This window comes from Saimiri boliviensis, chromosome 2 (assembly GCF_048565385.1).
Source record: "Saimiri boliviensis isolate mSaiBol1 chromosome 2, mSaiBol1.pri, whole genome shotgun sequence".
NCBI lineage: Eukaryota > Metazoa > Chordata > Mammalia > Primates > Cebidae > Saimiri > Saimiri boliviensis.
Genome location: NC_133450.1, coordinates 85,686,882 through 85,707,579, shown reverse-complemented (window position 1 = coordinate 85,707,579; position 20,698 = coordinate 85,686,882). Strand labels below are relative to the sequence as shown.

Sequence of the window (20,698 nt, the reverse complement as noted above, 5' to 3'; positions counted from 1 at the left end):
ACTGAAGTGTAGTGGTGTGATCATAGCTCACTGCAGCCTCCAACTCCTGGGTACAAGCTATCCTCCAACCTCAGCCTTCCAGGTAGCTGGGACTACAGGCAAGCACGACCACACATGGCTAATTTTTGTATTTTTGGTCGAGGCAGGGTTTTGCCATGTTGCCCAGCCTGGTAGTAAACTCCTGGGCTCAAGTGACCTGCCCACCTTGGCCTCCCAAAATGTGGGGATTAAGATGTGAACCACCATGTCCAGCCCTATCTAATTATATCTTATTTTGCATTGTTTCCTTATTCGTTGCTCTTCAACTAGATTCTACGCTTCTGGGCAGATACTGTTTATAATGCATTTTTCTATTATTATTCTTTTTATCCTTATAAGTAACTTCATGACAACTCGTATTATCCCCATTTTATAAGTGAAAAACTTGCAACCCAGGAAGTTCAGTAGTTTGTTGAAGCCATGTAGGAAGTCGGAGGCAGAACAGATATTTTAATTCAAGCATTCAGACTCTGCATCTTGGATTTTTACAACTCACATTTACTTGTCAGTCTTTCAAGCTCCAGACACAGGGCCAAGCACATAGTGAGTTTTTAATAAACGCTTGTTGCCTATTTGATTTATTGATTAAAGTGGAAAGTAAAAAGGCTAAGGACATGAGGGCATAGTTTTTCATCCATTCATTGAATGGAAGTACGCATAATGATGAACTGGAAGACCCATTTTATACACACGCCCGTTCTGAACTGCCCCACGGTATAAGTCCTGATTATAGGAGAAGAACTTAGAGATACTGAAAAATGTAGCCTTCCTTCCACTGCCGTAACCAAGATGACCAGCAGCCTGTCTGGGATGCGGTAAGGGAGGAAGAGTCTTTTGAGCTGACAATGTTAGTCCTGCCATAAACTGACCAGATAGGTGTGCTATTGGTTACACTACAGTATGCTTGGGTGACAGAAGCTTGTTTAAATGTCAATAAGGCAGAGATACTTCTAGCCACCTTAAGAGTTGAAATAAATAAACCTAGGCACATGGTGAGACAGAGAGGGCTGATGATACCGTAGGCTCAACTACCACCCTTCCCAGTCTTTGATTTGAAATAGAAATGTCTTCTTTTGTGGCCTCCACACTTAGACCATGTGTTCAAGGGAAACAGTAGGGAAGTGGACTCCGTGTGTGTCTACAGGGGTTGAAATGTTTAGTCATTCACTCTTTTCTGGATCTCAACTAATGTGAAACAAGGGTATATATTGAAGAAGAAGGAGAAAACTTTTCTAGTGTTACCAGCTCCCTGCAAAGGTAAAACGATTATCAAGAAAGCTTGGGTTATGCCCAGAAACCTCTGCCTTTGGAAACACAACCTTTCCTTTCTGATTGCTCTCTAATTCTCCAATGCATTCCCCTTAGAAGAGCATATCTTTTTACCAAAGTTAAGTCTTTGTTGAATCTACACTTACTTGATCTGCAAATGCATTCGTCAGAGATAGATATGGAGCTGGGTATGTTGCAAAAATGTGTGCTGTTGCATTTTCTCCCACGATCAGCAGTTTTCCACCAGCAAAGGACATAAGTCCATCTAAGAAAGACAAAGCTCTGGCACATTAGTGTTCTCTGAGAAGAGCTGACAGAGGCCTACGCCAAGCCTTGTGCTAAACAACTGCAGTCACTCAGGCTGAGCTTGGCATAGCCATGCCATTTGTTTCTCTCTGCTTCCTAGGAATGATAGTTTTAGAGACACTCAGGCAAATCCCAGGATAACAGGTCAAAGGAAGAAGGCCTTTGGCATCTCTGAATGGCCTACTCCAGAGTGGCACAAATTCTCTGTCAGTAGGGTCCTGGGAATAAATTCTCTTTTGGGGGAATTCTTGCAGTTTTTGAGATCAATTAAAAGCCAAAGCAGGGTTTGGTCTTGCTCTAGAAAGAATTTGTAATTCCCAGAGGGCTCTCAGTAACCCTTAATACCACTCCAGAATTTGAGGGTGTTGCAGTGTCCTGAAGACGCCCCTAGAGCCAGGGGTAAGGCAGCCACTGTCACAGCCAGCCCTGACCCCAGGCCGTTCTTGCCGCAGCAGCAGGCTCTGAATTTCCGGTGTGGTCTTGAATCCCTTTTAGATTCTAATTCTCAGAAAGGAAATCTATGGAGAAAAGCCATTTTTCATAACCTATTTCTTACTTTTTTCTTTTTTCTTATTTTTGGAGACAGGGTCTTGTTCTGCTGTCCAGGCTGGAATGCAATGACATGATCCTGGCTCACTGCAGCTTTGATCTGGGCTCAAGCAATCCTCCCACCTCAGCCTCCTGGGTAGCTGAGACTACAGATATCAGTTACTACATCTGGCTTATGTAAAAAATTTTTTTTGAAGAGACAAGGTCTCCCTATGTTGCCCAGGCTGGTCTTGAACTGCTGGGCTCAAATGATCCTCCTGCTTCTGCCTCTCAAAGTGTTGGGAGCCACCACACACCCAGCCCTCCATGACCCATTTCTCTAAGGCGTGGTTCATAAATTCCACTTCCTAAGGTCTTCAGCTTGGGCATTATAATGTATTAAGGCTCACCTTGGGTTAGAAGGAAGGAGCTGCTTTAACAGTTAATTTCATGGGAACACCAAGGTTTTCTAGTTTGAAAGGCCTTGAGAGTCATCTAATTCAATTCACTCATTTTCCAGAGGAGGAAACTGAGGCTAGTCAAATCAGATGACTTCTTTAAGTCACACAGGTATTTACTGAACAGCCAGAACTAAAGTCTAGGTGTTCTATCACCAGTACTATGTTTTTCCCAATGGCCGTTGCAGAGTGGAAGCCCTGGCTATTTGATAGAAGGGCAGTGAGGCTCCCACCCAACCTGCATCTCTGCTGTGTCTCTTCAAAGACATTTTCCCAGAGTCCTTCTCTCAATACTTGATGGTCATACCTTTGCCACCAGAAAACACCTCCATTCGCTGGCAAATCAGAGACAGCAGTGGGGAAGCCACTGGCCTATTACTTGTTGTGTGCATGTTCATATTGTAGTGCTGGCTGGGCACAAAGACAGGCTTCCTTTAAGTTCTGCTCCCCATTTAAGATATGATATTTTCATTAAGAGGCTCTACTAATTTTCTGGAATGGTAATATGGTCTCATTTTCTCAAATTTAGAACTTCCTGTCATTTGTAGAACACTTCCCATCCTTAGTCTTTCTCACCTGTTCCTACCAAGTAATTCTGACTTTCAAATTATGCCCAGCTCTTCCTAACCTTAGGACTCAGGGACCTTACTCACCATAGTAAATGCCAAAGAGGGTTGCAGCCCCCACAAAGGCTCCCAAGAACTGGGCTCCCACATAAAATGGCAATTTGAACCATTTCATTCGTCCAAAGAGACACATTGCAAAAGACACAGCTGGGTTGATGTGGCCACCTGCAAAGAAGAGAAGATTGCAGAAGTGAGAGGGCAGACTGGGAAGGAGAATTATACCGAAAACCATCTAGAGATCTCAGGTGGAATTCAGTCTCCTAGGTAGAGAACTACCACATGTAAGGAGAAAGAAGCATGTGTGTGCATGAGAGGAGAGAATGTGTGTATTTGAGTGGGGAGAGAGGGAGGACTGATAATTTTCATGGCTTTTTCTTAATAGGGTTTTATCTATATCTATCTATCTATCTGGCAATCACCCCAAACAGACTGATGTAGCTATTAATTATGTTTTAAAAGTCAATATGCTTATGCGATATATATATATTATTTAAATCTATATCTAGCAATTCCTCAGGCCATGTCCAGAGGATATAAAAACAAGCTTAGGACTGAAAAGAGATGTATCTTTAGGGGAAAATGACCATGGGTTGCTGAGGGTAGGGGCGTAGTTGATTTTGAGGCGGTCACAGTGTTTGGGTGGCTTGTTCTTGGTTCCCCTGCATGAACAATGCATTTCTCTCACACACAGAAACGTAGCAACCCTTCCTTGAGCGCAGCCCAAGCTCCAGCTAGAGAAATCAGCTTCCTTGACTCTCACCCAGCCATAAAATCAGATAGAGAATTTGCTCTGTGGTTGGTCTCTAACATCCCCAGCTGGCTTTGCTAGTAACAGCAACAGCATTTATGAAATACTTGCCAGACCCTACTGTAGGGGCAGTAGGTGCTTTTGATCCTCTTAAGAACCCAGTGAGATGGGTACTACTCCAGTTAACAAGTGAGAAAACTGAAGCATAGATGGAAAGTAAGTTTCTTAAGGCTACATGGTCAGTAAGTGGAAGAACCAGGATTCAAATTCAGGTTTATCTGAATTCTAGAGCCTGCGTTCACTGCTATACTAATTCCAGCCCATCTTCATCATGTTTATAAAGGCTTCTCTGCTTTTGTGGCCAGAAAAATAAATAAAGAATTTAAAAAAAATTCTCTGAGCATATAGGCTCATTTCCTAGTGAAAAAGGATGCTCATTTGAGGAATACAGATGATGTTTTGTGTGGAGGGAGAATCAGAGACACTACGTTGAGATGTGGACTTTCAGCCTGTGGACTTCGTTGTAAACAAAGGAGAGATGATGCTGATGGTGATGATGATGATGATGATGATGATGATGATGATGATGCTGCTGATTCTGTGCAGAACCAGTAGGTGCACTTGTTACCACAAGCCTCCATTACCCCCTGCAGAGAAAGCTATGCTTTTTCCAAGTATCCAGGGCAAAGTGAGCTTGCAATGGGGCTGAGGGATTCTGGCTGCCGGCTAAACCACAAGGCTTCTTTTTTCACCTGCCCCTGCCACTTAGCGGCTACTATGAGCAAGAAAATGCCAGTGTTTTGAAGCACAGATGACTTCCTGAAGCCTTATAAACACTTCAGCTGTTGTGTTTTACTTTTAAAGCCAGGAGAGCTACAGTTCTGGAGCCTAGCAGAACACCTTACCAGAAAGGCTGGAAACAGGGGTTAGGAGGGAGGAGGGGGCACACAGGGTAGCGAGAAATTCCTCTTCTCCCAGAGGCTTGCTGCAGGGTAGCTGTCTCCAACTGCCTGGAGTTAGCCACTGTGAAAGAACAAGGGGTGGGGGCCCAGGCACAATGGCTCATGCTTGTAATCCCAGCGTTTTGGGAGGCCAAGGCAGGTGGATCACTTGAGGTCAGGAGTTCAAGAACAGCCTGGGCAATATAGTGAAACCCAGTCTCTATTAAAAATACAAAAACTAGCTGGGTGTGGCGGCTCCCGCCTGTAATCCCAGCTACTCAGGAGACTGAGGCAGGAGAATCGCTTGAAGGAGGCGGAAGTTGCAGTGAGCAGCTTGTGCCTCTCTCTGTACTCCAACCTGGGCAACAAAAAAAACAAAAAAACAAAAAACAAAACAAGGGGGCCATAAGGCCATAGGGATCATCTCTAATCCAACTCCCTTGAGTTGGGTCTACCAGTGGAGATTTCTTTTTAATAAGTTCCTTTTCCAAAATAAATTTTCCCATAGTAGGCTTGTGTTTGTTAGCTCCTCCTAAGTGTCCTGAGACTGGAGCTAGTGTTTACCTTGGACCTCACATGATGCAAGGCACTTAGTAGGTATTCAATATGAAAGGTGAAGAAATAATCAGAGGCCTTATTTAGATAGCTCAGACTACAGGGATCTACAGAGAAAGTTGTTTGGGGTTCAGAGAGTATGTCTTGGAGGGTTGTTTGGGGTTCAGAGAGTATGTCTTGGAGGGTTTTTGGGGTTCAGAGACAGTGTGTCTTGGAGGGTTTGGGGTTCAGAGAGAGTATGTCTTGGAGGGTTGTTTGGGGCTCAGAGAGAATGTATCTTGGAGGATGCATTGCAAAGCAGTGAGTAAAGGGGCTCGAGAGGAGGCAGAAAGGTTCGGAAAGAGAGGTGGACAAGTGGCATCCTGATGCCTCTGGTTAAAGGCCAAGTGGCTCCTAGAAATTTCTCCCTGCAGGGATGAGTGGTCACCCCGGCTTATCATAAGCACAAGGCAGAGCAGTGTATTGGAAAGAACATGAGTACTAGAGTCAGAGAGTCCTGCACTCAACTCTTGGCTCTGCTAAGGTTGCCGGGACAATCAGATTATTCACATAAAGAGCCCGTGGGTGCAGCTGGAGCCCACAGGGCACAAGATGAAAGTCTTAGGTGAGCAAAGGGAACTCCTTCAATGTTCTGTCCTGTGCACATCCTCTCCTCCTCACCACTCATGCATAATCCCGTGATAAAGGTAACCTGTATTTCATTTGTCGGGAAAGCAAGGCTATTTGCTTTTTCAATAAGTCTATTTTAGTCATAAAATGCTACATCAAAAGCAATTATCATTAGACACCCTAAACGCTTTGTGCGGGATTCGACATAGTTAGGATATTGTGACCTCTGACTGACTGGATTTGACGGGCACATTCCCAAGGGAGCAAGATGCTGTAACTTCTTTACAATAAGGTGATGTTTTATATTTAAAAGTCAAATATCCACTCACCTCACTAGTCTGTACTACAAAATGGGATAACATTCATATTCATGCCCAGTGTACATTGGTTATTTTTGGAATCTTCAAGAGGACCTCACAAATCAGTATGTACCCACAAACCAGTATGTTATCTGTAGCCACAATGAGAAAGACACCTTCCACAATCTTCTCCTATTCCTGCACCTGCTGAAGCTGATACTGATGCTGTTGTCCACACAGATGTCATGATGGGCCAGTGTGTCGTCTCTGCATGTTCCCAAAGCCACCAGTCCTCAGGGAGCCTGAACTGTTCTAGGTTTAAAATAGGGTTAGACTGGTAAGGGCTGCCTTTCCAAGCCAAAGCCACCATTTTCTAGTCAGTCTCAGACACCACTCGATTTGTATTTTAGGGTCTCACAGTCGCTTCTAAACATTTTGGTGAGGCCCTGACTCTCACCCAGAAACAGCTTCTACTGAAAACAGTCCCATCAGTTTTGGCCCTTACTCTTCTAACTACAGGGACTGGGACTCAACCCCAGTTTAGGGGCCACAGAAGAATTGATGCCATTTCTTCACTCCTTCCTCTTCCTGCTGGCTCTTTCCCTTTTTCCTCCTACAGTGACCGCTGAAATCCCCAGGTATATCAACGGACACAAACAGCTATGGCCTGTGGTGGTGGTGGGTTTTAGGAGTCTTAGGGTGTGGGTCCAATTAATGCTGAGTAACTACTTGATGATGTTCAGTTCAGAGTGTTATGCAGGCAAAATGCTTCAAAACCACATCTCTACCTGAAAAGAGGCTGAAAATATGGCTACCTCTACATTGCCTGGTGAACGCAGTGGGAGCTTATAGGGGAAGCAGTTAAGCCTTGGCATATTTAGGGCAGCCCCCTGGTTTTTCTTGTGCCCTTCTTGGAGTTTGCCTTGACGTAAGCAGTACAGTGCTGGGATCACAGCAAAACGTGGACAAGAGTTTGAATGAGACACTGTACGTGCTAACAAATCACATGTATAAGACTCTGTAACCTCGACTACCCTTGGATCTGAGTCTAGCTGTAGCCTAGACATGGAAAGGGTGCCAGCCAGTAAATGGCCATTCCAGATGCACAGCCCAAGGAGTTCCCAGGGAGCCTAAGCAGTCATTCTGCAGTGCCACAAAGGCAGTGTTTGCTACCAGTCCCCAGTCCAGCAAGCTTAACTGCAGGATCCTCTGCCAAAATAGCCTGCTTGTGAAGTCCTCATAATAAAGCATTGGAAATGCTGTGTAAGAATGGGGAGGTGTTAGCTTGTTGTGGTGGCTCATGTCTAATCCTAGTGCTTTGAGAGGCTGAGGCAAGTTGATTGCTTGAGTCCAGGAGTTTGAGACCAGTCTGGGCCACATGGCAAGACATTGTCTCTACAAAAAATACGAAAAATAGCTGGGTGTGGTGGCTCGTGGCTGTAGTCCCGGCTATTTGAAAGGCTGAAGTGGCCGAAGGTAGAATTGCTTGAGCCTGGGAGGTCAAGACTGCAGTGAGCTGTGATCCCACCACCACACCCCAGCCTGGGCAACAGAGTGAGACTCTGTCTTAAAAAAACAAACAAACAAACAAAACAAAACAACAAGAATGTGAGCTTCACTGTCATGCAGATTGTGTGAACCTGGGTCAAATCTTGGCTCTGTCTCTTTACCAGTCGCAGGGCTTCCAGTTATTTACTGACTCCCTCTAAGTAGGGATTTCTCTGCAGAATGGAGACAGTAATACCTGCTTCCGAGTGCTGTTGTAAAGAAGAGGGAGATAAAGGCGGTCCAGCATCCAGCACAGTGCTCAGGATGTATGTTTACTCAGTCTCCTTTCTTTTCTTATTACCAAGTCTTGACTCAATGCTCTGAGGACCCACACCAGGTCGCTGAAAGATTCTGAGTGCCTTTGGCAACTAGATCATTTCCACAGTCACTTCCTAAGTCCCTAGACTGCATTAAATAGTCATCATTTCATTTTGCTTCTGAGAACCATGTGATTGGCTTTTAATCAGTTCACTTCTCAGGGCAGGATTAGACTAAGACCTTGTAGATGAGATCTGAACTTCCACGAAAGCACTATCCATTTTGCGAGAGACCCAGACTCTTCCTGTTTGCTGTAGATAAAGGTCCAGGACTTGCCTCTGTTGGAGTGATCTTCACTGAGCTATTCACAGGGTATCTGGGAGTTGAATTTGAAATGTGGGCTAGAGCAAGTAAAAAATCCCATTGACTCATGGAGAATATGATTCAGTGGCCAGACTTAGGAATGAATCATTTATGAGCTCTGACCCCCATTTCTGTCTCTTGTTAAATGTTGTCATTGCACAAGTTACTTACCATTGGTGATTTTAATTATAACTATAACAAATTAATTTTATCTATAAAAATGGGATCCAATACACAGTCTTGCAGGATTTTTGAGATGTAAATAAATTATGTATGTGATGCACCCAGCACTGTGCTGGGACATTGGAGTGGTTGAGTTCGTAGCAGCATTCACTGTTTCTACTGCTTACCAGAGACACCGCCAGCCACATAAATGGCCATTGCAACTGCCATTGCAAATCCAATGTTGATAGTAATGATCCCTCCAAAAAGTCCTCGACTGAGAATAGCTTGTGCAACAGAGCCGCATCCAAGGACCTGGAATGAGAGGAAAACTCAGCAAGTACATGGGGATGGCTACTGTCAAAAGCAATGGAAACTCACAGTAACAAGAAGTTTTTCAAAGCAAACTCATGGATTGGGTTGCCTTGGGTTTTCTGCAAATCCAATTATAATGATCCAGCTATGCACATATAGCAAAATGGTGGACCCCAGGTTGCATCTGGACTTCCAATAGATGAGTTTTGCTGCGCCTGCACAATGCTCAAATTTTGCCTACATTTATAGGTCAGATAATTTCATGCAATAATCTAGGTATCTGGTTTTCTTTAAAATTAAATTTTTAATTTTTAGATTATTATAGACCCACCTGTGTCGTAAGAAATAATACAGAAAAGTCCCATGTACCTGTTACCCACTGGTTCCTTTTAATCAATAAGAAGATCTGGTTATTCACAGAGAAATAATCAAGCACAGCAGCAGTTGGCAGATCCCTGTAGACAGAGTTTATGCCTTCCCAACTAGCTCACTTCACTGCTCTTCACTCATTTAGGTCACCTTCCTGGCCTCTGTAGGTATGTGAGTTTGACGGTCCTGTTCTTGTGGCTCCCAGTATAAAAGCAAGACTAGGCACACAAACCACCATAGACATATCCAGTAAAGGGGAAAGGCCATGTACCATGTATTAGAACGAGGATCTGATGTGCAAGAAAACAAAGGAAAACTTTAGGGGGATAGATTTGGCAATCAGGACCCCCTTATTCTCATATATTTTCTCCCTGATGGAGCTATAGTTTTCTAGGGAGCAGAGGCTGCCAAACTCTCTGCTTCTTGTATTTCCTATGGCACCAAGCCCAGTGCTGTGCTGACAGCAAGAATGCTGCAAACAGTTGCCCAGTGAATATGATAGTGAGTCTTCCACAATCTTCAGCTGGCAGAAGATATTTTAGAGAATGAAATCCATATTCAGAAAGGTTTGCAATAAATATATGTTGGTAAATCCATTCAATAGACTACTAGGCAGCCAAGATATCCGTGTGTACCAAAGTGGAAAGATCTCCAAGGTATATTATTAAAATTTTTAAAAAGATGTAGAGCATCAGCAGAGCTAAAACATGCTGCCAATTGTATTAAATACACTACATGCATTTATCTTTATTTCTATGATTCCTTTCCATGAATACATAAGCAGCAGAAACGGGATTAGATCCTAATGGGTTGGGGGGAATGCATGACTGGGATAGAGGTTGGAAGATAACTTTTCACTGTATATCCTCTCTTTTTTTAAGTCCATATATTTCCTGATTTTTTTAAAAAATGGGACCCACATATTTATTGAACAATCAGTTAAAACCATTTAATCATAGTCCATTAAAGAAATACTTGGTGAAGGACGGTTCTTGAGAAAGAAGAACAGTTTCATACAAGTTTGGTTGGAAAATGAAACAGCAAATGGTCACCAGCTTTCACCATGCTGTGGTTTAAAAAGCTAGTGTGACCCTGTAGGCATAAGTGTAGGAATCATTAGATGATTAGATGTTTAGATGGAATTCAGCTGGTGTTTTATAACTAAAGAAGAGCAACTAACTTGAGGGAGGGCTTGGCATTGAGCAATACATATTATTTAGGGGCAGGAAAATAGAGCATATGAGGAAATGTTTCAGAAACAGGTATGTTTTAGGAAAAAATAACAATGTGAAGGCTTTTTATCAGGAAGATAACAACCTGCTATTGTGTCATTTCATAAAGAGATGAAAATGGAAGCATCTAAAACGAAAATGTGACAGGTTGCACAAAGACTTTTTTTATTGTGATGAATTAATTCTAAATAGTTCCCTCAGGGCTCATTTGTGAGGTTCTTAAGAGGAGTATAATTTACAAACAAGAGATATTTAATACATATAGAATGATGTTTCTGGCAGCAGAGAAATTATGTAGATGATGCTTTCATGTCTCTTCCAGTCCCCACTTCCAATACACATCTGCCTGTCTTAGCAAGCAGAGAGAAGGTAGAGAGCTTTGTATCCTACAGTGAATGTTAAATACAGTTGTAGCAAGAACATGTCCCCTTTCTCTTTTCAGAAAAATTCCTTAAGTCCATTTTATAGCCTAACAATTTCACCTAGACTTGACATTATTTTTTTCCAGAATCCTTATCTATTATGATAAATGTTGGAATTAAAACCACATTGGTGTCTTTCTTTCATTTTAATGTAAATCCAATTAAATGCTCTGGGCACAACTTTCAGGCCAACTGACATTTTAGTAGTATCTCCTAAAATGAAGAATAAAACAACACTGACAGCTAAGATAACTTGATTTAGACAACCAGGGCTAAGAAGAGACACAAAAGAGAGAAGCCAGTCCTGAGCTATTATTGCTTTCAAAATAAGCGTCTCCCCTCTTTTATGGTCCTGATGTACATGCACTTGCGTTGGACTAGAGGGGACATAAAAGCTTTAAATGGCTCAAGTGGGCCCATGGAGGCTTCTGCCTTGTCAAATTTCACTATGATTAATACCCTCCTCTTCCACTTTAGATGCTGAAAAGGCTTTTCTAAGGAGGATAATCAGTGCTGTGTGCTGCAGGAAATAGGAGGAGAGATGAGCAATGTAGGAACTTCAGGTACCCTCATCAGCATTGCCACTCAGAAGACTGGAGCCCAGCTTTCCAGCACTGCATCTTAATTTAGACATGTATTTATTATAGCCCGAAAAGCAATGAGAAGGCCAGGTAACTGCCTCCTGGTTTCTTCCCCTGCCTGCCTCCTCTTGCCTGTATTCACAGCACAAGGACAGCAGATCATGGACATTCTAATCTATCAGGGTCTGCTTGCTGGTGATCTGGTCACCCACTCATTGTACGTTCAGTGTATTTTTTATTTCTTCCAAAAATGAGAGAACTGTTTTTTATGGTATTGACGATAAAAGTTCTATTGTGATTCCTTGTTCTCACCTTCAAGAACTGCCATAACTTTCCCTTTTTAGACTCAGAAAGACCCATTGTCATATCCAGTCTGTCTTGATTTTCCTGGTCTCCTCATCTACAAAGCATTTTTAGGCCCATCACCCATTCGGGTTCTTCTCAACAAACCTAAAGCTCTCCTCTGAAGTTCAGTTGTACTCTTTGTACTCTACAGTAAGTACTTAGTTACCTTCCAAGTGCCTAATCTTGATTTCCTTATCTAGAAAACAATCTTTCGGGTCCATTTCCATATTAACATTGCGGATATTCTAATGTATTGTGGTCTGTAATACGAGAGCTTCTTTGATTTTATTTCTGTCTTCTTGGGTGTTCTGCTTCCCAAGTCCACCACCCACTCCTCCTCTGCAGGCCTACAGACCTTTAAGATTTCTTCCACCTTCTCGACAGGACCTAACACTTGCTCAGTCTAGGTGCTTCCTCAAGAAGAATTAGAAAAGTCTCAAAACTGTAAAGGAGATGAAGGGCATGCCAAAGCCATGGACACAGTGAAGATCTAGTCTTCAAAGTTCCTCATTAATCTTTCATTCATGTTCTCCCAATAGCCTCACCAAGCATTCTCTTATCTTATCAGCACAATCCACCCAGCTGCCTTTCTGCACAAAACACCATCTACTAGTTGACTCAGCACCTATTAATGGATGTGAAGACCAATGGTAACTCAGAATATCACATAAACTTTGTATTTCAGTTACCCAGCACTGAAGAATTCACTACCCCCGAACTTAGTGGCCTAAAATGATAACATTTATTTTGCTTATTAATCTGCAATTTGGGTGGGGTTTGGTGGGGCATCTCATCTCTGCTCTACTTGATATTAAATGGAGCTGCTTAAAAAGTGGAACATTGGAATTATCTCAAGGCTTGCATATTCATGCATCTGGTGGTTGATGTTGACTGTGCACTGATACCTTAGCTAGGACTTCCAAATGGCTTCTCCATGGGGTCTGGCTTCTTTACAGGATGGTGGCTGGGTTCCAGGACTGAGGATCATATAGGCTCCAGAGACTGTGCTCTTAAACCCTACACCATGCCATCTCTGAGTTATACTATTTTGCTGATTCTGAACTCGATAGCACACAGAAGGCATGTCATATAGGCATTCGCCCTACAACATCTAAATAGGTGTTCATTTGACCCATATTGAATTATCTTTATGGATAGGGAGCTCATTACCACTTTAGGCAGCCTGTTCTATATACTCGTTACTGTTCCCATGGAAGGAAGCCTCCTTCCTTACATGAGGTTGGTGGCTTCCTTTCTATAACATCTGTCCATTAGCTCCAGGCATACTGTTGAGACCAAGGAGAAAAAGCCTTCCACATACCAGGCATTGCGACAGGTGGAGGGGCATAATGCCCTCCCCGAGTTCTCTCTTCGTTTGGATACTTGTTCCTTCATCTTTGATCTCTGCGGTTCCTCAGATTCCCAGTGAGTCTCACCTAGATAAGCTCTAGGTTGTCAGTGTCCCTCTTAAAACACAGAGCCCAAAAATGGACATAGTCCTCCCATATTTGTGTGTCGCATTATGACGATTGACCCTGTACCTTCTGACTCATGGCTTCTATTGCCATCTGGTGGGACACTTAGCCATGGAATGTTATTTACTGTTTATGTATTTATGCCTGATTTTCTCAATTTTGTAAGAAAATTTTCAAGATAGGGCACTGAACTTTTCTTGTATGTGTAACAGCTTCTAGTATATCGGTTGTAATTAAATAACAAATCCTAGACATTATTTCCAGGGATGACACTTGTTGGTGATGTAAAGGAATATGTTATTTCTCATTCTTAGCTTGTTTGTATGTTAAAGGGGAATAATGATATGGGCCAGGTTTGCATCATATGGTTTTTTGATAAATAATCAAATGAGATAACACTAATGAAGGCAGTATTTAAACAGCAAAGGGCAATAATAAGGGTAGGATATTGCTGTTTTTAGTATAAACTCAAAAATTCCAGGTTAGCATGAATAGGTTAAGAAAACAGACCGGTGAACTTAACTGCTAACTCACTGCCTGGCAATAAAAACATAGAGAGAAAAGACATCTATAACAGAAATACATCTATTTGTTTCATTCCTAGTCATGGGATTTAATTTTGAAGAGCGAGGGAAAGTGGGAAGCTGATAAGATCTTTAAGTTGTTTTGACTATTTGTGATTACTGTCCAAAGATGGGCTATTTCGTATTTGGCAGGTTTTTAGTGCTTTTTATAGGAAAGCAACACTAGAAGAGAGACAGTCAAATGCTTTTTAAATTATGAGGTTCCATACACGAAAGAAAGAAAAGAAGTTCACTGGAAAAATAAGAAAGACATTTCAGAGGCAGAATTCCTACAAAACATTGATTTGTGGGAAGGCCCCTTCAGTCATTCCTGATCACCGAGACCTAAAATTCTGGAATTATTAATACCTGTTATTCCTTCCCCTTCTCTCCCTTGGCCACCCATAGTCCATCATTCCCACATCTTGCAGAGCCTTCATCTGCAGCCTCCAGTCAGTGCCCCCACCTCCATTCTCTCCCCAGGCAGAGACCATGCCAGATGAAGCACCCCACACCACTTTTCTGCTGCTCAGGAAATGCCAACCCAGAGTCGTCAAGCTGGTACTCAGAGATCTCTATTGCCTTGCCCCATGATGCCCAGCCATCTTTCTTTCCAGTATTCTTTAGCACAGATCTTCTGCATCAGCCAGGCTGACAACCTAGTCACTTGAAGGCCTTTGAGCTGATGACACTTGTTCTCATCTTTGCACATCTGCTATGCTCTACCTTTCAGAGAAACACCCTTTCCTTTCAACTTCCCCAACTAAACCAAATATATTCTTAATGCTGAGCTGAAATCCTACCTTCTCCAAAGGCCTTTCTCTGATAGTGGAAGCCCTGATTGGCTTCCGTGCCTACCCTACCACGCTTGCACTTTGCCATTTTATTATATACCTGCCACCTTGTCTTGTGGCACCCCCCTGCCACCTCAAAATTATAATGTCCACCAGGGAAGTACTTTTTTTTTTGCAGATTAATTGGAGAAAAAAGCATATGAATTTATTTAGTATGTATTTAACATGGGGAGAACCACAGAGTGATTACCCTCATTCTTTATATTCCATGCTTAAATAATATTTGATGAAAGATATTAAAACATCTAAACTTAAGCAAGGGCAAAAAAAAAAATTCCATTTCCTTGCTTCCAAGAAAAAGCAGGAAAAGATAAAAAATTTAGTTTGGCCTATCCATCTGATGAGAGACTAATAGCCAGAATACACAAGGAGCTCAAATAACTCAATAGCAAACAAACAAACAAAATCCAAATAATCTGATTTTTAAAAATGAGCAAAATGTCTGAATAGTCATTTCTCAGAAGACATACAAGTGGCCAACAAGTATATTAAAAAATGTTCAAACATCATTAATCATCAGAGAAATGCAAATTAAAACCACAATGAGATAGCATCTCACCCCAGTTAAAACAACTTCAAAAAGATAGGGAATAATGGACGTTGAGAAAGAGGAATCTTTATACACTGCTGGTGGGAATGTAAAGTAGTACAGCCATCATGGAAAATACTGTGGAGGTTCCTCAGAAAACTGAAAATAGAACCACCATAGGATCCAGTAATGTCACTACTGGGCATGTATCCAAAAGAAAGAAAATCAACATGTTGAAGAGATACCTGCACTCTCATGTTTACTGCAGCACTGTTCAAAACAGCCACAATATGGAATCAACCTATGTGCCCACCAGCCAGATTAATGAATAAAGAAAATGTGGCATATGTACATAGTGAAACATTATTCACCCATAAAGAAGAATGAAATCCTGTCATTTGTAGCAATGTGAATGGAACTGGAGGTCATTACGCTAAGTGAAATAAGCCAGGCACAGAAAGACAGACATCACATGTTCTCACTTCTAAGTGAGAGCTAAAAAAGTGGATCTCATGAAGACAGAGAGTATATGGGTGGTTACTAGAGGCCAAGAAAGCGCAGAGGAATGAAGGGAGGATGATTAATAGGTACAAATAAACAGTTTGATAGAAGAAATAAGACCTAGTGCTTGACAGATCAGTAACATGCTATAGTTAATAATACTCTATTGTATATTTCAAAGTTACTAGAAGAAAATAATTTGAATACTACTATCATAATCAAAAGACAAATAATTAAGGTGATGGATCACCCAATCACACTGATTTGATTTTTATGTATTACATGAATGTATGTAAATCTCCCATGTACCCCCAAAATATTTACATCTATTATGTATGAATAAGAAAGAAAAGCAGGAAACAAAACTACCTTGAATAATCCTCCTTTTAAAAATGTGGAAATGATAAATAAATGGGAATCTTACTAAAAAAACCCAACTTAATTTGGGGGTAGGATATGAAATGTGAAAAGTGGGAGGTGTAATTTCTAAGAAATATCAAGTGGGACTGCTGGGCAGTTCCCAACTGAGCCATGACTCCTGTGACGAACTGTTTACTGGATACAACGTAAAACCTGACATGGTGAAATGATTATCACAAGCTGAAATGCTGGGAATGGAGAGAGGAAATAATCAGCCCACAGGTTTTATTGCACGTAGCCCTTCTCAAATCTTTTGTATATTCATTACCTCCTTTAAAGTGTAAAACAAGATAGTCCTAGCAGAATACGTGGTGCATAACAGACACTCAGTAAATATTTGTTCAGTGAGTATGTAAGAACTGAGTCCTTTCAGAAAAGCAGTAGTTAATAAGTTTAGGAATTCCTTTGCAATGTGGGGCCAGGGACCAAGAACCTTAGAATTACTGCAAGAGTTCTGTGATTCCCTGTGCATTTAACATTGCCCAAAAAGGAAAAAATAGCATGCCTTCTGTCCACCTTTTGTGATCTTGTATTTTCAGATTTAATGAATACTAAAAGAATGTTGTAGCTTATACAGTTCTTGTAAGTTTTTGAAGTTAAAAGAATCTCCTTGGGAAACATTGTCATGGATTTTGGATAAATACTGTACACAAGTTTACCATCTTGAGTCGTCTGTTTAGGGTAGTATGAATAAAGGAATACTAGCTACCCTCTGTTTAGTTGGTTCTTTGTGCCAGGTTGCATGCTAAGTGCTTTACTTGTATTCCTTCGTCACTATCCCATTATTAACTTAACAGTCATAACATTCTGGGAGGTGAGTAGTAGTATCTCCATCTCATGTATGAGCAAATTGAGGCTGAGAAAAGTCAAAGCAACTTGCCTCATTTTACATCATTGTAAGGAGTCAGAACCCGGATTTGATCACAGATCTGTCTTAGTCAGAGGTCTGAACTTTTAGCCGTCACATACTGCATGGAACAAGAGGTCATCAGATGCAACAAATGCCCCCAAGAATCCTTGGAAATCTTCAGGAAGGACACTGGGTTTTCCACAGCATGTGTAATAGGGGCATCAGATTTTCTATCTGCATGTTAAGAGCAAAGGGCTGTTTGGGAAGGTGAGGACTTGGAGATCCCAGGTAGCAGCCATCTGTTCCCAATCTATCCAGTATACATTGCCTCATTGTAAACCAGATGTGTCAGTCTGAAGAGAAAGGGCAGATGCGGAAGCTATTTGGGTGTCTCCTTATAATTCTTGGTCATTGCCAGGACAAGTGGCTTTTCTGGTGACAATAAGTATGGTCAACCTGGTTCAGAAAATACACAACACTTGTGCTTTGTCATCTAAGCTTCTTAGGGACCTAGAAAAGAAAATCCTTTTCAGCTCCAATTTCCCTTCCTTCCTTAGAGACGACTGAGCTATTTGGTGATAACGTCCAGCTTTTTCAATTTATGCAGAATTGATTTTCTCAATTTCTGCCCACTAGATTTCTAGCTCCCTTTGCATGGATACCTTCCATCAGAACATCAAGCACCCACCAGTAGAAAACTAGAGTGAAAGGTAAGAGTTAAACCCCTTCCTCTCATGTTCTCTCACGCACTCTCCTCTCTTCATAGTGTCTTCCAATTTTGTGGTTATCAACACCCACTCCCCACTAATGCTGACCAAATGTGCCTAACGCTAGAAGTGAGTATGGGCCTAGAAGGGGCCTTGTCCACACAGATGAGCCACGCCCATCAGCCACATGGGTTTCTGTGGCACCGGTCAGCATTTGGGGCACTTACCAAAGAAGTGAACAGTTACCCCACTCCCACCTGCCCCTTTATTACATTTTATTCAGCTGAAGTCAAACAAGTAACCGTGGTGGACATTCTAAAATGCCCCAGTACCTCCAAGTCTTACCCACTGGGTATGTTCTTTCAAACACTTTTCTTGGAAGCAAATCCAGTAGTGGCAGCTCGGTACATTTGCTCTGTGCTATGTGGACAGCAGCAACGTGGCCCAAGGACACGAGTTCTGTGTGACTGCTTTACCTTGTACCCTGCTGCAGGTCTTCACAGATACAGGAAAGGAACACCTTTAAATTATTAAATAAAAATACCCTCAAGTAGATGATGTCATTAAATGATACAAATATTTATAGAAACAGAAGTCAGCATTAAAAGAATGTATCTGTGGCAACACGTACTTTAAATTAACTGATTTGTGTGTATATATGCACACATATGTGTGTGTGTTTATACACATGTATATACGTGATATGTATATTCTCATTTAGTCCCCTTTAGGGGGAGGTAAACTCTCCTGTCTCCATCTAAAGAAACCTTTGGACAAAGAAATTAAGTAATTTTCCTAAGGTCATATTTAGGGTAAATGCACCTGATAGCAATAACTTAAGCATACCCTTTGATTCTGTATGGTAGGTGCACCTGAATGTATGTTCTGAGCTGGGGAATCCAGAAGTAGCCAACCTAGAGCTTCATTCCCTGTCTGTGAGAAACATCTGAACCCTGGCCAGTTCCATGCAACGTGGGCCACAGAGGGTACTGAGGCTGTGAGTTTTGAGTTAATGTAGGTGTCCAAGTGAAAGTCATTAAGGGAGTTAAGTGAAAATGCTCTATAAATTGCATGCTATTTACAGGGATTGCAGTTTTCCTGTCCATTCTGCAGTCACTGGGCTGTGAAGTTATGTTGCCCAGCATGCTGCTGCTGGACTGTAGGAAGATGGGTATCTTGTCCAGCCTGCTGCTACTAGACCATTTCTCTCCCCTGTATGTAAGCCTCTAATAAAACCCCGTGTCCCCTTTGCTGGCTCTGGGTCTTTCCTTTAGCCTCTTCAGCCAGATGAGTTTCCTGTTGAGGTTGTTAGGGGTTCGGCACAACGCCATACAGCTAGTGAAAGATCTTTGTGAATTCAAAGTTAACATTTGTGCCCAGTGTTCATGTTCCTTCCCTTATAATAAACTACCCTTAACTATACCTGAGTCAAGCAAGTAGTTTATCCAGATTTGTGCTTCAGACATCTTTCTTTCAAAAAATCAAATTGTGGGAAACTAAGATTCTCAAATTTATAAGCGCCTCCAATTGGAATTTGGCATCCATGCGACTATTCCTTCCTTTTTTCATTCATTTTTCCGTTTGTATGTACATTTGAATTTGAAGTGCCAAGCACGGTAGCTGGTGGTAGTAAGCATGCAAATAATCAGACATAGGTTCTCTGGGAACTTGCTGACTAGTTAGAGAGGAAAGATACACAACTATAGTACAAACTAGAAAGGGTAAGAAAGGCAAGGGGAGTGCAGATAACAGGTGGCACTGTTATTTAATGTTACAAGCTTGTTTACAAGTGGCTTAAGCATTTAAGACCAGAGAAAGTGCACGTGGAGGTATGGTTTTGTAAGCCAGTTTTACTAAGAAGATGATGGCCATTTTGACATTTAAGTCTTCCCAAATTATTAAGTCACTTGATCAGTACCCCAAATTATTATTTTTTAAATTGTACTTTAAGTTCGGTACATGTGCAGAACATGCAGGCTTGTTACATAGGTACACATACGTCATGGTGGTTGGCTGCGTCTGTCACCCCATCATCTACATTAGGTATTTCTCTTAATGCTATCCCTACCCCAGGCCCCCACCCCTTACAAGGCTCCAGTGTGTGATATTCCCCTCCCTGTGTCCATGTGTTCCCATTATTCAAGTCCAACTTATGAGTGAGAACACGTGGTGTTTGGTTTTCTGTTCTTGTGTTAGTTTTCTGAGAACTATGGTTTCCAGCTTCACCCATGTCCCTGAAAAGGACATGAACTCATCCTTTTTTATGGCTGCATAATATTCCATGGTGTATATGTGCATTTTCTTTATCCAGTCTATCATTGATAGGCATTTGGGTTGGTTCCAAGTCTTTGCTATTGTGAACAGTGCTGCAATAAACATATGTGTGCATATGTCTTTATAATAGAATGATTTATAATTCTTTGGGTATATACCCAGTAATGGGATTGCTGGGTCAAATAGTATTTCTAGTTCTAGATCTTTGAGGAATCACCACACTGTCTTCCACATGGTGGAACTCCCATTAACAGTGTAAAAGCATTCCTGTTTCTCCACATCCTCTCCAGCATCAGTTGTCTCCTGACTTTTTAATCATTGCCATTCTAACTGGCATGAGATGGTATATCAATGTGGTTTTGATTTGCATTTCTTTAATGACCAGTGATGATGAGCTTTTTTTTCGCATGTTTGCTAGCTGCATAAATGTCTCCTTTTGAGAAGTGTCTGTTCATATCGTTTGCCCGATTTTTGATGGAATACCTCAAATTATTGAATCACCTAACATAACATTATGAAATCTGAAGTTATTTTTATATAGGCACATGAGAG

At 41.7% G+C, this 20,698-nt stretch overlaps 1 protein-coding gene across 2 annotated transcripts in view; it reads right to left on the bottom strand.

Annotated features, from left to right (window-relative positions):
* The window catches only part of AQP9 (aquaporin 9), a 43,332-nt gene that overhangs the window by 10,654 nt on the left and 11,980 nt on the right, over positions 1-20,698 (bottom strand). For both annotated transcript variants that reach the window (XM_039468886.2, XM_003928977.4), the window contains exons 2-4: positions 8,898-9,024; positions 3,254-3,391; positions 1,455-1,573 (exon numbers count right to left, since the gene is read on the bottom strand). In XM_039468886.2, coding sequence (XP_039324820.1) covers positions 1,455-1,573; positions 3,254-3,391; positions 8,898-9,024 — 384 coding nt within the window. The remainder of the gene's footprint in view (positions 1-1,454; positions 1,574-3,253; positions 3,392-8,897; positions 9,025-20,698) is intronic.